This window comes from Malaclemys terrapin, chromosome 13 (assembly GCF_027887155.1).
Source record: "Malaclemys terrapin pileata isolate rMalTer1 chromosome 13, rMalTer1.hap1, whole genome shotgun sequence".
Classification (NCBI taxonomy): Eukaryota; Metazoa; Chordata; order Testudines; family Emydidae; genus Malaclemys; species Malaclemys terrapin.
Genome location: NC_071517.1, coordinates 8,589,939 through 8,610,436, shown reverse-complemented (window position 1 = coordinate 8,610,436; position 20,498 = coordinate 8,589,939). Strand labels below are relative to the sequence as shown.

Here is a 20,498-nt window from a genome sequence, read left to right as displayed (position 1 = left end):
AACACTTGTCTGCTATAACTAGTCTGTAAACAAGAAACCAAAAGGATTAGTTTTACTGAATGGTAGTGCTGTCGTAAATACAAAAGTAAACCAAAACACACAGCAATCTCATAAAACCGGTCTCCTGACTTTTAAATGCGATACATTTGTTACAAGGATAAGAACATAGAACTGAAGTACTAAGTCAGAACTGGCAGTCCAAACAGATTCTTAATAATTCAAACAAGCATTTCCAGAATAAAAATTTTTAGAAACCAATTTAAAAAAAGTTGTTGAATCTCTCTATCAGTGAATCTGTCTACAAAATCTTAGAATAAATAAAGCTTAATATACTGGAGCAGTTAATGCAGTTTTACTGTTTTTTAATCAAGGTTGGGTGTAATATGTATTTTTGTATTCTGTTAAGTTATTTCTGTTAAAAGTCACAGTAAGGCTGATGGGTTTTGTATACTAACAGCTTTCAGCTTCCAGACATGGGCATCATTTCAGAAAAATTTTGATGGTGGGAGAAATAGGGCAAAATTGTGTCAGCATATAGAACATTATATTATATTCTGTAAAGTTGGCGGGGGATTAGAAGACATAATGGAACATATACACCTGTGAAATGTCTGGGGAGGGGGACACATCAAGGTCACGGGAGGCAATTCCCCTCCCCCGCCCTTGCTCTACAGCAGGGGTAGACAACCTATGGCACATGTGCCAAAGGCGGCATGCGAGCTGATTTCAGTGGCACTCACACTGCCCGGGTCCTGGCCACCAGTCCAGGGGGCTCTGCATTTTAATTTAATTTTAAATGAAGCTTCTTAAATATTTTTAAAACCTTATTTACTTTACATACAACAATACTTTAGTTATATATTATAGACTTATAGAAAGAGACCTTCTAAAAACGTTAAAATGTATTACTGGCACGCAAAACCTTAAATCAGAGTGAATAAATGAAGACTCAGCACACCACTTCTGAAAGGCTGCCGACCCCTGCTGTACAGTAAATGATGCCCTTGCTTGCACATACTGGGGATAAACCTGCCACTTGTGGAGACCAGTATCAGCAGAGTGCAATTTTCATTGCACAAAATATAAAGCTTATTGGCAATCTACTTTTATGAGAGTTCTTTGCATCTTTACTAGAGAGTACAGGCAAACATCTGCCACTAGCCTGGATAGCTAGGTCACAACATGTTTTGCAGTCTAATTCTTCCCTAATTTACATGTGCATCCCACATTGAAATCAATGTAATTTCAAAAGGAGTAATTCAAGATAGGACTACTAGAGATCCAAGTATACAGTCTGCATTCTACATGTGGAATAGAATTGATGACAAAAGTAAAGAACAGATTTTTTTAAATACACAAAAACAGTTCAGTGAAAAATGTCAGAAGTTTATGCAAAACAAAACTATTTTGCTCACACTTCTGAGAAGGACATTAGAGTTTATAGGCCTTCTTGTGTCCTTCATTGATTTGAGAAAACAGAATTTTTAGTGTCATCCATAAAGTGTGTGTATGGCATTAACCAACTGATAAGTGTTACAATTTTCAGTGAGAGTCAATCATTGCAAAACTTGGTCTGACATCATACAGTTTGCACTAAGTTAATTCGATTAATATATCAGACTCTCAGCCCTTTAAGAAGATGATGCAAGATGATCTTGTATATTGCACCCAAGCACTTCAGACAGTAACTATCAGGTATGAAATTGATGAAACAACTTTACACAGAAGTTAGGCAAAGAAATATGGAAGAGTTGAATAGAGGAGTCTATCAGATGTTAAAAAGTTCTGACTTTACATCATTTTTATGTGGAGCCAAGGAATCCTAGCCTAGAGACAGAGTTAGTTATTTCCCAAGTTTACAAATAGAATCTGCATCAACTTAGTCAACTGGCAGAAATGCTTTTTCAAAGTTCCTAATCCTTTTGATGAAGGGAGAGCTTGTTGGATATTCTGTTTTTTTCCAAATGATTAAGCTACACCTTCACCAGCTATCTTACTGCACTGGAACAAAACTCATCTTCAAGCTCAAATTAAAAAATGACGGGTCTTGGTCAGATAAACAGCTATTTACTCTGAGACTAAGGAGATGCACTCAGTTGTGTATGCTCACATCATGATTTCCATGTTTCCTAGAACAGAACAGGTGTATTGACTTTCGGCAAATCCCTGAAGCACAGTCCCCAACTTGAGAGCGCCCCAAATCTCATATCAGAAGGTAAACATAAATGTTTCTAAGATCTTGCCTGAACATGAAGTTATACCACTTTAACTCTACTAATAGAATTCAAAAGTGGTAGAACTGCCCTAGTGTGGATGCAGTTATATTGGTACAAAAGTATTGGTATACACTGGTATAGCTTATTTATGTAAATTTAGTGGAATAAGATATATATCAGAATAACTGCATCCATATTAGGGGCGGTTGTACTGATTTAATTATTTTGGTGAAAAGTCACACCTCTAACCAAAATAGTTAAACTGGTACAAAACTTGTGTGTAGACAGGACCTAAAGTTCTGCTGGGCACACTGTGATGATCTGGATATGATGTTAAGTAAGTAAAATGCAGCTAAGCACAGCAACACTACCACAGGTCTCCAGCTCCGGTGAGCCATCGTCACCTGATCTTTGCAAACAAATGAGAGGAACCAAGATTTAAAAAGAGAAAATACCCACCCTGGTCAGGAATTCATCAGCTAGTTTAGTACTGAAATTTCCCCTAAGAAGTACTGGAGAAGAGACCTGGTGGCTTATGCATGAGTGTGTGTGTATGTTTTACCATCCTTGTGTTCTGAGAAAATATCATTGTTGTTATCTTTATTTAATATGTTTATTCCTGGTAAGGGACACTGGTGGAAAAGTCGGTTGGTCAGGAGTATTTCCCTAAAGTTCTACTTAATGGAAACTACTTAGTACTTATTTTCATCCCATGACATCGGTGTACTTCAAACGTAAGCCTTTGATGCTTTTGTGAGGGATTATACTTGTTTCACAGATTGAGAAACTGAGCATAGAGCATGTACACAACTTTCCTAAGGCACACAGCAAGTCAGCAGGAGAGCCTGAAATAGAACCTAGTCACATGTTCTAATCTACCCTGCCAGCGGATCTAATTTTCATTAGTCTTGAGCAAAATTATCTTTGGGGCTATTAATTTGACTGAACACCTGTGCACTCTCTCGAGTACAGAAGCAAGAAGCTGGATACAATCCTGCTCTACCGTTTGAATACACTCTGTTGAGAAGTTTGTAGAAATAAATGGAGTTTAACCTTTTGCTGACTCAGTCTCTGTGACTTAGAGGCTCTATAATGTTCTCCAAAGTCCCCACAACTGAGGCAATTTAAAATCCATGCTGACTCACGCTATGATTAGTCGGGGTATGGTTAGGATCCAGACATAGTTTACTGAGTGCCAGCTGGAACAAGTTCTTATTCTGACATCTTTGCTGCTCAACTATCTGAAAGATGGGAAAATGGCTTTAAAGAGTGACTCAGTTATGAAGCAGATGTGGAGGGATGGTAAACAACAGGCTCCCTCAAGAGAGCATTTCCCCATAGACCAATTAGAGCCTTCTAAACTCTGGGTCAAATAAGCCCTTGTAGATCAACTAGATCCTTCAAAAACATTTCCAACAAGTCACCATCAAAATTAAAACAGAGAAGAGAAGATGAGGAATTTAAAAAGAAAAAGGTTTGCTAAAGGAGACAGCTGAAAATCATGCCCAATGGCTACAATCAAAATCTAGTTCCTATCTAACAAACAGTTTCATCATCAAAATAGATGTCTATGTTAAGGGGGGGGGGGGGGGGACGAGAGGGGAAGACCTACCTGCCCCTCTCTTTAAGTGTACATCAAATACTTCTAAAAACAGACAGACTTTTTTCAAGCTATAACACTCTGTCAATCTTTGAACTTTTTTCAAAAAAGGACGTTTAAGCTATTCTTCATCTGAGTGGACTAACAAAAGATCCTGCATCTTTATGAAAATACCAAGGTGACAAAAGTCATGGCTATGACAAATGCCTTGCTTTGGGGATACATTATGCCAGAAAGAACCCAGACTGAATTTCAGCTCCCAGGGATTGCAGTAAGAAAATCACCACCTTTGACATTGAAAGACCAACACAAAACCTCACAATGCTATTTTTAAGAAGTCTCTTTTCAAAGCTGAGCCAATGTTTGTTTTCTGGTTTAATAGTTATAGTATTTTGCTGAATCATTGTTTACATAGAGCAAGGCTGCAGCTCTTGAACAGAAGTCAGATCTGGGTTCGCTATAGTACAGACACAATTCTTCTCTGGGCATGAAGAAAAGATGCTGGATCCTTTACTACTTTGTACTTCCTCAAATTTTACTTTACTTTTATAATTCTGTGAATGTAGTGGTTTTCAGTTGGGAAGAGGATATCATTTCCTTAAATTCATCCTGCTGCTCACCTATAAAAGCTATAACATTGGTGCCAGGCACTCAGTACCTTGCACAGCCAAACCTCTAGGGCCTTCATTTAGCACTCCACCCTCAAGCAAAACTCATACTGAAATCCATGGGCCAAATTCTGCTCTCAGCAATTCCACAGGGTAGAACTGGAAAAAGAGGGAAGTCGGCTTTTCATCAGAATAAGTTTTGCTAAAGAGAACCCACAAAGTGGGCTGCTTTTCCCAGGTTTACCAGATCCCAGCCTCCTACACCAGTCTACATCTTCTATACAACTTTTCAGGCATACAGCGTATTTGGAGTGCTAAAGACACTTTATAATCACTGCAATCTGAATGTCAACAGCTTTACAAATCCGTTCTTAATAATGGTATGGTAGCCAAATCAAAAATAAGAGAGGAGCACTCAGATAGTTTAAGCCGAGATCTTGTGCTTTGTTTAGAAAAAGGTTTTGCCAAACATAAGAGAAACCATTGTGGGGTGGTTCTGTTTGTGTTTTCTTAATATTTCAGTAGAAATAGTTTAGGTTGTGGATACTAGGGAATGTTTATTTCTATCTATTGTAGTAGTGAACAATAACAGGAAATGAGAAATAAAAATGGAGTATAAGCACAAGTGAAGCTAATTATGTGTCCAAATTGAATGAAACGGAAAAATTAAACAAGTCACAAATAGTAAAGTGTAACTACATGGTTAGTTTCAAAAATTTAAAGGTTATCAGTAACACTGGGTAAAGTGTTTTTAAAATATATGGTTTAACTTGACAGTGTTCTTTTAATTCTGCAATAGATGCAAAACATAATGAATATCCTTTTTACCATCAAGCTAAAAAATTCCTGTTCAAACCAAGTGATCATTACCTTTGTGATCAACAGAAGGTTTGAAGGCTTGAAGGATCTTCGGCACCGCTACTCCCATGTCAAGTTCAGTTAGAGCTAGCTCATTCATAAAATATGGCAGCTGGAAGAAAGGAGAAAATACAAAAATCAATATAAAGAGACCAGGTGTTCTGTGATATTTGGAAGGCGGTTAAAGTATATTACATTTGAGAAAACGTTTAGCTGAGTTACCAATTAAAGGACACACAAATGACGATTACATGCAGAAATTTAAATTCTAGGATTTAGCATTCCTTTATTTGAAAATGATATTTTAGAGGATGCCTTGGTTTATAAACTCTGAGCCAATGCATTTTTAATATTTCCATTCTAATCAGTTGTGTGCACCCAATCAAGAATACAAATTTCAATCTACAGCATTAGGTTGATACATGTCAAACACTTGTATCCCACATTTGACTGATAAATGAACTTTATGCTCTACTGGTCAAAACAAACAAAAGGTGTAGACCAAGAGTGAAGTGTAGATACTTGGCAGTTTGCCAGACTTAAAATGATCCTTTTTTGTTTTTAAACATGTTATCCAACTGCAGTTACACACTTTTTAGTGGAGAAATTCTGCAGTTAGACTGATATTTTAAAATAATAAGACCATCACTACTTTTATCCACAGCAAACTCTGCCTGGGGTCTATGCCTTTTATCCTACATCACGCTACTAGTACTATATCCTGCGTGTGCACAAACATACAAAACAGGGATTTAGAACGAAAGCATATGAATGATAATCATATATACATTATTAAGATATAAATATATTTTATAACACTATATGCAAAGGTACTTTCATTCTGAATCCCAGTGTTTATCTATAGAATTTCAAACACATACATGTCCTAAACTGTGTTATACATGGTGAAGGAACCCTCATTTTTCTATTCTTGTTGCTGGAGGCTCAGACATTCCCTAACTCGTGCTGCCCTGTGCTATGCTGCTCATCGGTCACAGTACACATACTTTGCCTCTCTGCCTCCTTCCTAGATGTTCCTTGCCTAAGTGAAGAGATTAAACAAATTGCTAAACAGCTGTTTTATTTACTAGGGGAAAGTAGTAATTTCAAGGAAAATGCTGTAGGTGAGAAAGTACATTATGAACACACTCAAGCAGTCTGTAATTAGAAATTATTTAAGGCTTGTCTACACTATCGCTACAGTTGATGTAACTTACGTTGCTCAGGGGAGTGAAAAAGCCACCCTCCTGAGCCACGTAAGTTACATCGACTTAAAGCACTTCTACACTGTGCTAAGTCGGCAAGAGAGCGTCTCCTGCCAACACAGCTTCTGCCTCTCATTTAGGTGGAGTAATTACATTGACAGGAAAGCGCTCGCCCGTCGACAAAGCGCATCTTCACCACATGTTCTACATGGGTGCAGCTGCATTGATGCAGCTGCGCTGATGTAGCACGGTAATGAAGACAAGCCCTATGCTGATGTGACTGAGTCTCTTGCAGCACTGTTCCCAACCAGGATAATGCTGCCTTTTCTAATTTTGCCCAAGACACAGTAATTCCCCCTCTATCGCAGCATGGATTAATACCAAATGTAGACAAGGGGAACTTCTGCTGGGTTTAGATTGGTGCCATCACTGACAGCATTACAGAGTTCAAAGCTGGCAGATGCATTATTTTCTGTAATAACATTCCTGCTGAGATTCCTGGAGGAATTAAGGGGAGAAGTGTGGGAGGGAAATGAAAAAGGCAGCAATTTAGCCAACCAAATTAAGGGAAAGTTCCTAACATCAAGATGCTCAGCAGGGATGAGTCTGTTCTAAGCTGGTTGCACAGTAATCAGACTGCTCTAAAGGTCAGATAATAAAGTACTGCAGCTTGCAAGAGGAAGAGGGTTAAATGTGCTGTTTGACATAAGGTGAGGACAGCCTTGAACAAGAACACCATGAGCACAAATTTGAAGATTACAATAACCTCAGCAATTCAAGGTACCAGGACCCAAAAGGGAGGCAACTAAGAGCCCAACATCTTCCCATTCTCCACTGATAGGTGACCACTATTTGGGGGAGTCACATGGTAATGCCATTGCTTGGGGCTCTCACCATGCACTTTACAGACTATGTAGTCATTGCTGAACAAGGTGAAACATTTGAAATATTAAAGGCTAGACTATGGCATCTGGGGTGTTTCAGGGCCACACGGCCAGGAGCAGCTTGGGAAGATATTGTGCCACATTCAGACTCTTTCCCTCAAGGAAAAATTTATTTCTAAGACTTTAGAGGAAACCTACATGGTCACCTATGAAGTCCAGAAGCAGCATGGAAGATTTATCGCACGTTTCCCCCACTTTACTTTTACAGTGATGTGAAAGAAAGCTGAGAAGTACTGGCTTATTTGAACCTTGAGTCAGTGGATGGAGCCCACTGAAACAAAAGGCCCACCCCCCCAAAAAAAATAAGAGTGGGCCCACAGACCCCAGGTCTTAATAGAGGACAAAGAATGAACAAGGGGCAGTTCACAGGGTCAAAACAAGGGACCAAAAGAGAGACACCAAGCAAAGAACTGCAGCCAACACCCACTGCTCAGAGGAATCATCTGGACTTCACTTAGAGGAACTCTGCCTGGATGTGTGAATGGATGAGGGACCAGACATAGGCCCCAAAATCAGAGACCACCACCCTGAAGAGTGAAGCCCTCCTGCTAGATCACCTAGGGTACCTGTTGTGTGGGGTAGGGTTTTTGTGCTGTGGACAACCCCCAACAAGAGACAGCACTGACACCATGAACACATTCCCCACAGGACACCAAACCATCAGAGGGGCTACCTTTGTTACCAGCAGACTGAATTTGCACTGACTGCCAAGGAGGTGAAAGGCCCAGAACAGCAGAAGGGCAGCAAATGAGAGAAAATATATTGCATATCTTTGCCTGTAATAGCAGCGAATATTTATAACCGAGTAGTGCCCTATACATTTATGGTGTTTATCAGCATTTCACCTCTCTCTCTCTCTCCCCCATTCCAATTTTTTGCACTCAAACTGTTCTCAAGATGTTTGAATAGCTTGCTTCAGTGGCTGTGGAAACAGCCCTGGGTAGAATTAGTTTATTGCTTACTTCGGGTAGTACAAAGCGCACTCTCACACAGCTGGTTTTGGCAACTAAATTCCAGTGCTGGTGACAGCAGGTCCACTCCTTCCTTTATGTTTAGGAACAGACTGATAAACACCCCCACCCCACCCCAGGAGTTGTTCAACAAACCTGTGATTAGCTGCTGCTATTTGGAAGAGTTTGAGAATGCAAGGGGCAGACCACGAAAGTCAGTCAAAACCCTCTCTCCTTTTCTTTGTTGAGCTTGTGCATTAGATAGCACAATTATACCCCTTTGCCCTTCACATAGCTGCTGCCTTTACCACTACTCCCACAGAGAATCCTTGTTTGTAACAGATTTCTGAATTTAAAGGGTGCTCATATGGGCACAATTACAGCTACCTGGTCCCCACCCCTTCCTGTTGTCAATATACCATTTCTAAAAGCAGTTTGCATTTCACTGAAATCCTGAATCCTCATCGGGGGTTCCTGTTCAGATGTGCCAGTGAGTAGAGAAACAATACACTATAGCACAATGGGTTTGCAACATTAGCCTTAGAGATTTGCTGGTCAAGCAAGCTTAAAATGCTATACTACTACTGCCTAATGCTAATACAGTAATACTTTTCACCTCTATCAGAGGACCTCTATATGTTTTGCACACATCCATGAATTCAGCCTCCACACCCCTATGAAGTAAACAATTACTACTATCTACATTTTGCAATCAGATTAAGTGACGTGACCAAGAAGCCACTGTGAAATCTGTGGCAGAGCAGGATTACATCTAACTACTCCTTTTGTCATTAACAGGGCTCAAAACACTATTTCAAAAAGTATTTTTAAATAAATACTTTTTATAAATCATGTAACAAAAAACTTAAAAAATATCCTTTTTTATGTTGGAGAATAGGAAGTGCAACCCCCCCAAGGAGAGATACCTTTATTTTGCTGAGTTTCATTTGGATCTTCTTGGACACAAGATCAGACCAGTACTTTTCTCCTAAGAAATCCCAAAATATTCTTCCAAGCAAAGCATTTACCCATGCCTCCTGTTCCTCTTCTTCAGCTACCGTATGGATATCTGGCAACTGGCAACACAAACATATCATTCAGTTATGGAGCACAGCTTAGACAATCTAGTCATACTGCCTAAAGAAACATTCCCCTCTAGATCTGGTCTACACTGAGAAATTCATACTGTTCGTTAACACATATTAAAATAATGTCTACACTGTTTAACAAGGACTATAATCTTCAAAATCATGTAAACTGATCATGGTTAACCCTCGTGTGTGTGTCTGTTAATGCAATAAAATTTCTCAGTGGAGACCTAAACTAGACAGATTTGGGAGTCATTTGCAGCAAAGGATGAAGGTATTCAAGTTATCAGATAGTCACACAGACTATTTTTAATGCTAACAGCAAAACCAACATTTTTCATACTAAAAGATACAAAATTCCACAGCACAGCAGATAAGAATCTGACAAGTGCTTAGGTCTCCTTCCTGCCCAAACCCACTTGCCTTATAAAGTCCGAAAGCAAAGCTAAACATTTTTTTTGCGAAGCAAAACTAAATCAGAAAAAAAGGAATACGAGGAAAACGTGAGACAATAGAAGGGAAAAATCCCTTTGTATTCTTCCTCCACTTTATGTCCAAAAGTCCACTAATGGAATGACCAGAGCTATATACAGTTAAAGATGAAGACTGAATCAGTGAGAGAGAGGAAATAGGTTAGGAAATGATTCTTTGCAAAGTTACAGGGGTTCAAGCACAAAAATGCAACATGACCAGACAACATGAAGCAAATCTCCCACAGCACTGACGTTTGACTGTATGTCTGAAGCAATTATACGGTTTTCTTTCCACTGAGCTTGGAGTTTTGTAGCAATATCTGAATGGATCATGTCTTGATTCATTTGAGAGTAATCTCAAACAAATTAAGACACAATCCATTTGATACGGCAACGTTCTGACTTCAGCTATAAAGGCAGAGCCAACCAAAGCTACATGCCAATACGTACGCACCTCCACTTTCAGATTCAGATGCAGGGAGTCTGAACTCTACATTGAGGAGAGAAAGAATGTATGTGATTTCTCTATAAAAAGTTTAGAACAGGGGAGAGGTACAGGAAAACTTAATTCAAAGACTCCTAAAGCAGAGTCTTTCAGCACACTGTATTATATACACATCTCCTATTATTGTTCATGGGAGAAGTGTGTGCATAAATATTCTTCTCCTCTCCCTCCAAATCTACTCCCAAGAAGCTCAAAGGAACATGGTCAGTCCTTTGACTGAGTACACTTAAAATAAATGCTTGCTCAAAAGGAACTGACCTTTTATTTAGATTGAAAGCTCTTCAGGGCAGACACCATCTACCACGGTTTCGTACAGTCCCTAGTACAATAGGGCCCTGATTCACAGATAAGGCCAAAAGGGACCATTGTGATCATCTAGTCTGAACTCCAGCATAAAACATAGGTCATAGGACTTGACTGATTCATGACTGGGGCCCCTAGGTTTTACTATAATACTAATATTGTGAGTAGGGAGCTCCAAATATACATGCAGAATTGTAGTGGAGCCATTAGTGATAGAAATACACCAGTTAAAAGAAACTTCTAGACCGTAGAATGCAGAAGTTAAGGGTATGTCTACACTACGGGATTAATCCGAATTTATATAATTCGAATTTGGAAAACAGGTTGTATAAATCCGAATTAAAGTCGTAGTGTAGACCAGGCCTTAGTTGCTGTATCTCAAACGGAATGTATTCATTAATGGAGCTTTGCTCAATGGCTTCCTTGAAGGAAATCATCTTCCCCCACCCCTTCAAAAACGTGTGCATCAACTTTCACACCCAAATTCCAGGATAAGGCTAATGGCTCACTTGAGGGAGATTTTAAAACATTTGGACAGGAGGATAATGGCCATTCTGCGAGATGCCTTAAGCTTACAAAAGGCTGCCCCAGCTGTCAACTGAACTCAATATTTCTTGCTTAAAAACAAATCTCAGATGTGTTTATTGTTACAGACAACTTAATCTTGATGTGCATGTTTAAACTTACAGGAGGAGGAAAGTGACTGCCACATTTCCCAATCAATACTGTTTAGTGATGCATTTCCAAGCTGCTTGTAAAATTAATGCAAAATTAGAAAGATTGGTCTTTTTTTTTTTTTTTTTTAATTAAAAAATGCAACTGACAAGTACAACTAATAGTTCTTGGATGGTGTATGGAGAAAGTTCTTGCTCAGAAATCTCATGAGACTATGTTCTGAATAATGCTCTAAGAAGTTCCTTTTATATAAAAGCCTCATTTGAATTTTATTGCAAGAAAAGCCCCACATTCTAAATTGTCGTGGAACATACATTAGTCAAGCTAGCATTAAGAGTCACTGATGGGACTTTCATTAAATAAAATTGATTTTTAAATGCTAGCTTCTCTGCTTTGAGGTGATGCAGAGTTGATTTTCCTGAGGCAGTGTAGATTGCACATTTCCATGCTACTATAGATCTCATTAAAAAGAAACAAGTTTAATAGGGAAAAAAACAGCAGCAGGCAGTATATTTACAGTGATAAACTGAGACACTGATAATATACGTGGCACACGTTTCAGTCTAATAATTCTTTTATGCGCACCAAGAGGATGGTCCTAAGATGCCAATTATAAACAAGATATGCATAGATTTTGTGCTCTCTGAGAAGCGCCACAACTTAACAATAAGTGATTCTAAACACATTTAAAAACTGCCATATTAAAAAGGGGCATAGTGCTGATGGCAGCTTGCCTAGGACCACAGGAGGTGGCATGTTATTTTACTCAGGACAGAAGGATCGAGTTACCCAAGTCTGGACTCTGGTAAAGTGATAACTTGATTTGAAGTGCAATTAGTTTCACTAGCTACAAGTTTTCCCCCTGGCTCCACAGTATCTTTGTTTATTTTTTAAATTTTCTGTGTTGTTGATATTTCACATGTATATCCCCATACACAAACAAGGAAGCATTTTTTTTTTTTTACCATTTTAAGTTAATATTTATCCCCCCTGCTTCAAACTCTTGTTTTGGCACAGCAACCAGCTAGACACAGTGGCTGCTCTGAAATCAGCTGAACAGGATTTCTTTGCAACCTTAATATTCCCAAGGGCTGTGACTTTATACAAAAAGAGAATTTGCTGGATTGCTAAATTCTGTTATGACCCAAGTTCTTGCCAGCACTGTTTCAGAGGTTGAGTGGCCAGGATCTCTCCTGGCCAGGGCCAATGAGCACCAAATCAGCTCGTATCATGTACTATACGTGGTCCTCCCTAACTATGAGCTGTATGAGGGCCTTGAAGTGCAGATTATTTTACATGCCACAAAATATATATTAAATAAACTGGGGTCACATTTTATATTAAAGGTTCCATTTATTAAGGATAAATGAATGATTAATAGGTGTTTTACTAAATAGTTGAGCAATTAGAGAGTCCAAGAGGTGAAGAGACTCCTGATAAGCCATGGTTTCTCTACAACACCCACTCATAACACATACTACTCACATATATAACATGCTTATAACATGTGTTAATCATTTAGTAACCCTTTATAAACGGAAACTTAATATACATACATACATACACACACACACACACACACACACAATACCCATGATTTAGTCTTTGTGTGGAAGGTTGCATCTGAAAGCAAGTAGCAATCTAAATAGAAAAGTGGATAGTTCCATTGCTTTCACTCAATTAACTCTCTTGGAAGGGCTCCTGCATTAGAAACTTGTCTCTTGGTCTTGGAAACCAAACGCTCAAAAGGTCATCAGATGAAATTTACATCAGTGATGAAATCCTGACCCTATTTGAATCAATGTAGCAACAATTTCACTCTAGATGAATAAAAAAAAAAAAACTTTCCTTTGGGTGAATTTAAAAATACACTTGCATGATATAAAGAATTGGAGAGATGAATCAGCTTTTGAAACATGGATAGAAAAACTACATCGCAGGTTCCTGAGCCAATTTGTGTTTATTCCTAGTGTACTCCCATGTAGTTTAGAAAAGAGAATAGTGGAAGCTTTTAGATAACACAACTTAGGTTGAGGGAAGGAACAGGGAAAACAGTTCGTTTATGGAAGCGTCCAGCGTATTGCACACACACACACTGCCAGAGATCATAAATGCAGAGCTAAGCAGAACAACTGTGTGTAGTGGCTCTAAGGGGACCGAAGTTCTTCATCGGATTATCAAAGTCCACTGAATTGTTGGCCGTTCTGAGCTGAAAACAGAATATGCATTAAATAACATCACAGTACAAGTCCCTACTTACATGTATCCGAGGATGGGCTCATCATAAAATAATTCCATCTGTGGGATGGTGGAAATACATGGACATATCTGAATATTTTATAACTCCCCTAAGGCCTGGTCTACACTGGGGGGAGGGGAGGGGCGAGATCGATCTAAGATGCGCAACTTCAGCTGAGAATAGCGTAGCTGAAGTCAACGTATCTTAGATTGACTTACTTCGCGTTCTCGTGGTGCAGGATCGACGGCTGCCGCTCCCCCATCGACTCCACTTCCACCTCTCGCAGCAGTAGAGTTCCAGAGTCGACAGGGAGCGCGTTCGGGGATCGATTTATCACATCTAGATGAGATGCGATAAATCGATCCCCGATAGATCGATCACTACCCACCGATCCGGTGGTTAGTGTAGACGTACCCTAAGAAAGATTAGCTAATGAGAATAAACTCTCATTACTCAGCACTAAATTGCATTTATGGCTGAAAAAGGAACTCTAAAAATGACTCCCTCCTGATTTCAGCACTTCTGCACACCAATTAAGTTTTTAGTTGGCTCTGGTTAACATTAAACAAAAGAAGTGGGCTGTAGTCCACGAAAGCTTATGCTCTAATAAATTCGTTAGTCTCTAAGGTGCCACAAGTACTCCTGTTCTTTTTTCATTAAACAAAAGTTAGTTGATATGGTCTTTTTACTACTCTTACTATTGCAGCATGAGCCCAGCTATAGGAGAGTGAACTGGATGGTATCATGGTTTACCCATCAACAAAAGAGGTAACTCCATATTTATTGTAGGGACTAATTCTGCCACTCCCAGTTACCCCCGTGTTAACACCTACTGAAGGAAAACAGCTGAGGGAAAACTTGGCCTACAGAATCATTTTTGGTACTGATGTCGCACAAGCCAGGAGACCACAACTAGACTTTGGAGATCCCAGGTTGAGCCTAAAGAGCTGGCACTTAGAAACAATGTCTTTATAAGGAAGCAAGGGACAAACACAGATCCTCACAATGCCAGTTTCAGAACACAGCTGCACTTTCCATACTTATTTTTTTCCCTTCTATACAATCTATACTTTTTAAAGCAAAAAGTGTTAAAAAAGTAACAGGACCTTAAAATGTGTGTCATGGAAGTATACTAAGCACCGGGCTTTTACCTTTTTCACAGAAGTAGGGCTACTGTCTGCACTACAGGCTGGACTAACCACAGGGCTTTTATTTTCTTGTGGAACACACTTTGCCATGTATACACTGTAGTCCAAAATCATTTTCTGTCGCACATTTCCTGCCAGCTCCTTTTGCTTAGGCTGGGACATGATTTCTTCTCCGCTTCCTTTGCTACTGCTGCGACTGTGCGTAAGAATTCCAGACTGGCTATTGGTTCTACTGTGTGATGGCAAGAACCCTAAAGCAGAAGGAATAACAGCCATTAACAAACAGGGTGGAGAAGGGAAGAGAACAGCAAACCAAGTAGCAAACCACGTGAAAATGGATGGCTGTAGAGTATCAAGCATGAGGCACGATTATCACTAAAAAAAAAAAAAATCTAGCATCACCAAACATATGGCTACAAGGTTACTTGTGCTTAATTTATTTCATAAAAGGTACAATTCAAAGAAGTGCTTTTCCATCACTCTTTTAAGGCTACAATAAATTCCATAGTTACATGTTTAGATGGCCTGAAACTCTAATTTGCCAGTATTTAGAACGATTCAACATCCAGCAACAATGCATGCAACTGGAGATGTCAAACTCCTCAGTTACCCAAATCACATGCAAGCAGGTTTGTGGTCACCTGTACAACAGATGCTCGATTTTCAGAGAGTTTTGTTGGGGAGTGCCTAAGGCAAGTACAGACTACACTTAATTTTAGACTATAAGGATTAAACAGATTGTCCAAGGATCTGAATATCTGAAATTTATAATCCTAAGGAGAAATGTACAAAATATCAGTTTTGAATTTGCATTTCAGATACCTATGTTCTAGAAATGATGTTGTCTACACATTTCAAGAGAAAAACTCATAATAGGGAGGGGGAAAGGAAATTTAGGATTACACCAAATGAAGTATTAATTAAAAAGCATCCAACACTTAAGAACTTTAACGCTTGGGTCATTAGGAAGACGTTCCTCCACATATTTCTTGTTAGTTGCGGATGATATTAAGGCAACAGGATTTAATAATTAAAAAGAGCACTGTCAGCATACATGGCCATTGACAAAAATATGTATTTGTGTGAATCTCCCGATGGGAAGGCTTTTAATTTTTTTAACAAAAAGGAAAGGGGGGGAAGATACAAGTAAAAACTTACAGACCTAATTCCTACATCCATCGAAGTCAGCTGCAAAAAACTCATTGACTTCAATAGTGGAGGACTGAACCCTTTTTGTAAAAATATTCAAATCTTTGCACTATGAAAATAAATTGATACTAAAGAAAATTATTCAAGTAACAGTTTATATGTATGAGGTTACAACCACATACAATTGTATCTTGGTAACAGATGATCTCTAAAAACCTACTTAAATCACAATTTTAGGGAATATCTAATTCTGCATGATTATTTTTAGACTTGCTTTTTAAGAGCTAATGCTTAAATTGGTTCACTACAAACAACACAAGCCAGACATTCAGTTTTATGGAAGCTTTTTTTGTACTTATTGTAACTCCCTTTATAAAACTGTACCTTAGTAAATTAAAAATAATAATAATTAAAAAAAAAAAAAAAAAGAGATACTGGTTACCTGGCTTGTTGCCACATAAGCTGAGAGGCTTCTTCGCTTCAGACTTTAACTTGGAAGCCAGAAGGAATCTCCTAAACCATTCCTCCTTCTCCCTACCCGTTCTTCCAAACAAATAAAGTATCTGATCCTTCTGGCTAATGGGCTTTGTCCCATCTTGAGGTTTCTTAGATTCTTCACTGCCTAAGTCTAAGTTCTCTGCCGGTGACCCTTCTTCTAAGTTCTCTTTATCAGTCTGGGCCTTAGCCATAAAGTCATCTTGTCTACCAAGTTCAATGCAAATAGGATACTTTTTATTCCAAATTCGTTTTCGAGCCAGACTCTTGGGAACCAGATAAATCTGTGAAATAAAAAGTGAGAGGGTCAGATAGATCAAAAAACCCCAAAAACAAAAAAAGAAATTCCATATGAATCAATATCTTCTCCACTTATATATTAATGTATAGCATTGTGCATTAAGTGATGAGGTCATTCACCTCAAAGATGGTGAATGACCTCAGTTCCCACTTGGTTTAATGGGGGTGGTGGATGCTCAACTCACTGGTCGATCAACAGGCTTCTAACAAATGATATGGAGAGGCTTAGCAATAAGCCTTATTTGAACCGGATCATGCTCAGGTAGTTTATACTCCTGGAATCACGTGAATACACAAGCATCTCTGCTTTCATTTAAAAAAAAAAAAAAAAAAAAGGAAGAAGGTTTTCAACTCTGTTGTGCAAAATCTTGAAAATGTGACTCAGAAGCCAGAAGATAAAAAAAAAAATAATGTTGGGGTTCTTTAAGTCTCATGACATTTGGGGGTCCAACACATGATTTTTGGATTCTCGAGATCTGCAATACTGGTGCTGTGTGACTGCATAGGAACCAGAAAGCAAAACTATTTGATGGTCATATTCCAAGCTGAGTAAATGCAAACAGCACCCAAATGCAAGTAGAAAGAAGGAATTTCTTTAAAGAAAAAATTTCTTACCTCAACTGTTCCTTTAAAAAGGCCTATGTTGCTAAAGATACCCACAGTGTGTTTAAAAAGTAACGCTTAGCTTAAATTCCATTATTTGCTTATTGCATTTGGGGCACACTGTCCCTCTGTAATGGATTCTGTAACAAAAACGTCGTGCTACTTTTGGTCAGATTTTAGATACCACTAAGATCAAACAACCAAGTCCTGTTCTACTGAGCTATAAAACTGCTCAATCGTGATTTCAAAGTCTTATAGTTAAAATGTTTCCAGCAAGAGAAAATACGCACAGAGGACAGTAATCTTTACAAATTTCGACCTCATCTTTCTATCATGGAAATAGTTGGGCCCCCTCTGTGTGCAGATCTTGGGAGATCAATGACTGCCTATTGCCCCTTTAGTTTTCTTTATTCTTCTCTACCCCAGTCCCAGATTCCACTGTAGCATGGTTTCCCCCTTCACCTGTGCTGCCAATACCTTTCTGTGGCCACCATCCCTTGTGATGCACAGGGATATCATGCAAGATAATGCTGATGTAGTCAGATTTTATTTTATGCTGGGATCCCCCACAAATTTGGGAGAGGGGCAACGTAGGGCAAACATTTCCCAGCCTCACTTCTTCCCACTCTTGTCTTGATGTACAGAAACTCAGAACCCATAATGCACCTACCTGGAGGGAAGCTTCCACAGCACTGTAGTGGGAAGAGACATGATGCAGCAGAGCTATCCCTTTCATCCATCTACCCACCCACCTCCCACTCTCTTCTGCTGCATCCACACAATTTGTGTTCCCTCCACTTGTGCAACAGCAAAAATGACTGGGCTCTGAATCCTTTTGCAGTCTTGAAACAAGCAAATTTGATTGCAGATTTCTAAAATATTGTATGCATATTGTTTTATGTATATGAGAAGGAATGCTCAATCTTCCCATGCCACACAGTTTCAAGACTCTGCATATTTACGTGAGGAAATAAAGGGGGGTTGAGTTTTTAAATGTCCTTTTGCTTATGTGCTGCTGATTTATTCTCCCAGTCCCCTTTTTAACTTTTCAAGAGGATGCTCTGAACGTTGTCCCCGATGGTTTTATTCTTTTGATAGCAAGATTCATCTATGTGGTAATGTAACGGAAGGCTTGTGTAAAAAAAAGATACCAGCCCAAAAATGTTTATGTTTTAATATTTTTATACCCATAAAAAAGATTAAACATAGATCAGTCTTCAGTATGAAATAGCCACTGGCTAATGTCTGTTCCCTTTTACTCTCGCAGATTAAACCAGCATAATACTTTGAAAGCTAATCAGTACATAAATAATCTTCATTTACATGACAGCAGAAATTAAACAACTAATAATGTAGTATAGAGAGAGACTACCTTTTTACTATACAGCAATCAGCTGTATAACTAAATAGAACTCACCTTGCTGTCCGTAAGCTCATAAATTTTCTGGCCAATGTAGGTGACATCAGGCTTCGATTCATTGTAAATAGCCCTTCTGGAAATATTTTTATTGGGTTTTGAAAGTCTTAAGGTGCTTCCTTCAAGTCGCACGTAGACAGAATGAGTCAATGTAGCATGATAAGTTTCTGGATCATAATTATAAATTTCATTCATCCATCCCTAGAAAAAGGAAAGATTTGTTAATTGATATTGAATTGGCAACCTGATGTAGTATGAAAATAAAATTTTAAATAAATAGTTGTCAACCATTTATAGTAAGAGACTCCTTCCCACCTCATGTCACATATTGCATGGATGAATGCAATGAAGCAGTAGGTTGGGCACCAGAGTGAAATCAGGAAAGCAGGATTCTATTCCTACCTTTAGCACTGGCTGTCTGAGACTTTGGGCAAATCAGTTCACCTCTCTGCACCTTTTTGTTTCCTTATCTATATAAATAGGGACAAATGTTTCTTACCCACCTTTATAAAGTGCTGTGAGATCTAGGGTGAAAAGCTCCATATTTAAGTAATTATTCCCAATCCTAGGGGTACCAGATTAGCCAATGGAGGCACTTGGCAGAGGAGGAAAGAAGCAGTGTATTACCCAGAGCATACATGCATGAGACATGAAGTCAATCTTTTCCTTGTCATAGTCTGCCAGCTGACATACCTTAACAGTGACTCCTGCATTTGTGCATTACGAGCCAAGTCCTGCAAGGTTTTGAGCATCCTCAGTGCTCAGTGAAGTCAATGGAAAGTGAAGCTACTCAGGACCTTGCAGTCAAGCCTTAAATCTGCACAGGAGAAATCCTTACAATACTGAAGGAGGGCGTGGGAGGGACAGAGAGAGAAAGGGAGGAGGAAAAGAGTCTATGAACGTACATCTCTCAATACCCTATTAAAAATAAGTTACACAAGCCACTATACAAAAAGTCAATTTACATATTATTGCAGCACTATAGCCAATTTAAAAAATAATCTCCTACACAAAAAAAACAGGACAATATTCTAAGGCCAATTTACTTCATTGGGAGCTGGTGCCAGACAGTTTCTCAGAACAGACATTGCACAATTTTCTGAGGACTCTTAGATGCCACTACCAATTAATGGTGCCTAGATTATATTAATTTCACTACCTATTTGCATTTTCACTAATACCCACAAACAAAACACTAGGAAAATTGAGCTATTTTATATGTTCAGTAGCCACCTCACTAAGTCACACATCTGACATTTCAATTTAAAACACATACAGTCTGCTTTTAGATTTCACCAACACCTAAACTCGCTTTTAGAGCCATTTTGTATTTGGGTTTTGTTTACAGTGGAGATAACCAGCCTTCACATACAGAAATAAAAATGCATCAAGGAGACAGTTTGTAAAAGGCATGATGATTTACAGTATGCACAGCAGGGTTCGTTTGTATTGGGCCCACCCTCCTTCCTTTCTGGAAGTTATTAAGCCAAAAAGTTCCACAGCAGACATAGCAACTAGTTTTCATTTGAGTTTTGAATTTCATCCAGAAATTCCAGCTGGAATTATCAAAGCACAAGGACATCACAAGACTTGCCTACAATCAGAGTGTGTTACTCTGTGCAAGCCCAGAGTATCCATATGGCTCATGTAAAAGTTCCACCTCCGCCCCAAAGAAGTTCTCTAGTGTAATGCAGATCTTTGAGCTTTCTCTGGACTTCCTAC

General features: G+C 38.8%; 1 protein-coding gene across 4 annotated transcripts in view; it reads right to left on the bottom strand.

Moving 5' to 3' along the window:
- TEX2 (testis expressed 2) overlaps window positions 1-20,498 on the bottom strand; it is a 112,744-nt gene that overhangs the window by 22,509 nt on the left and 69,737 nt on the right. For all 4 annotated transcript variants that reach the window (XM_054046841.1, XM_054046839.1, XM_054046842.1 and 1 more), the window contains exons 3-7: window positions 18,777-18,977; window positions 16,404-16,740; window positions 14,816-15,063; window positions 9,308-9,457; window positions 5,295-5,394 (exon numbers count right to left, since the gene is read on the bottom strand). In XM_054046841.1, coding sequence (XP_053902816.1) covers window positions 5,295-5,394; window positions 9,308-9,457; window positions 14,816-15,063; window positions 16,404-16,740; window positions 18,777-18,977 — 1,036 coding nt within the window. The remainder of the gene's footprint in view (window positions 1-5,294; window positions 5,395-9,307; window positions 9,458-14,815; window positions 15,064-16,403; window positions 16,741-18,776; window positions 18,978-20,498) is intronic.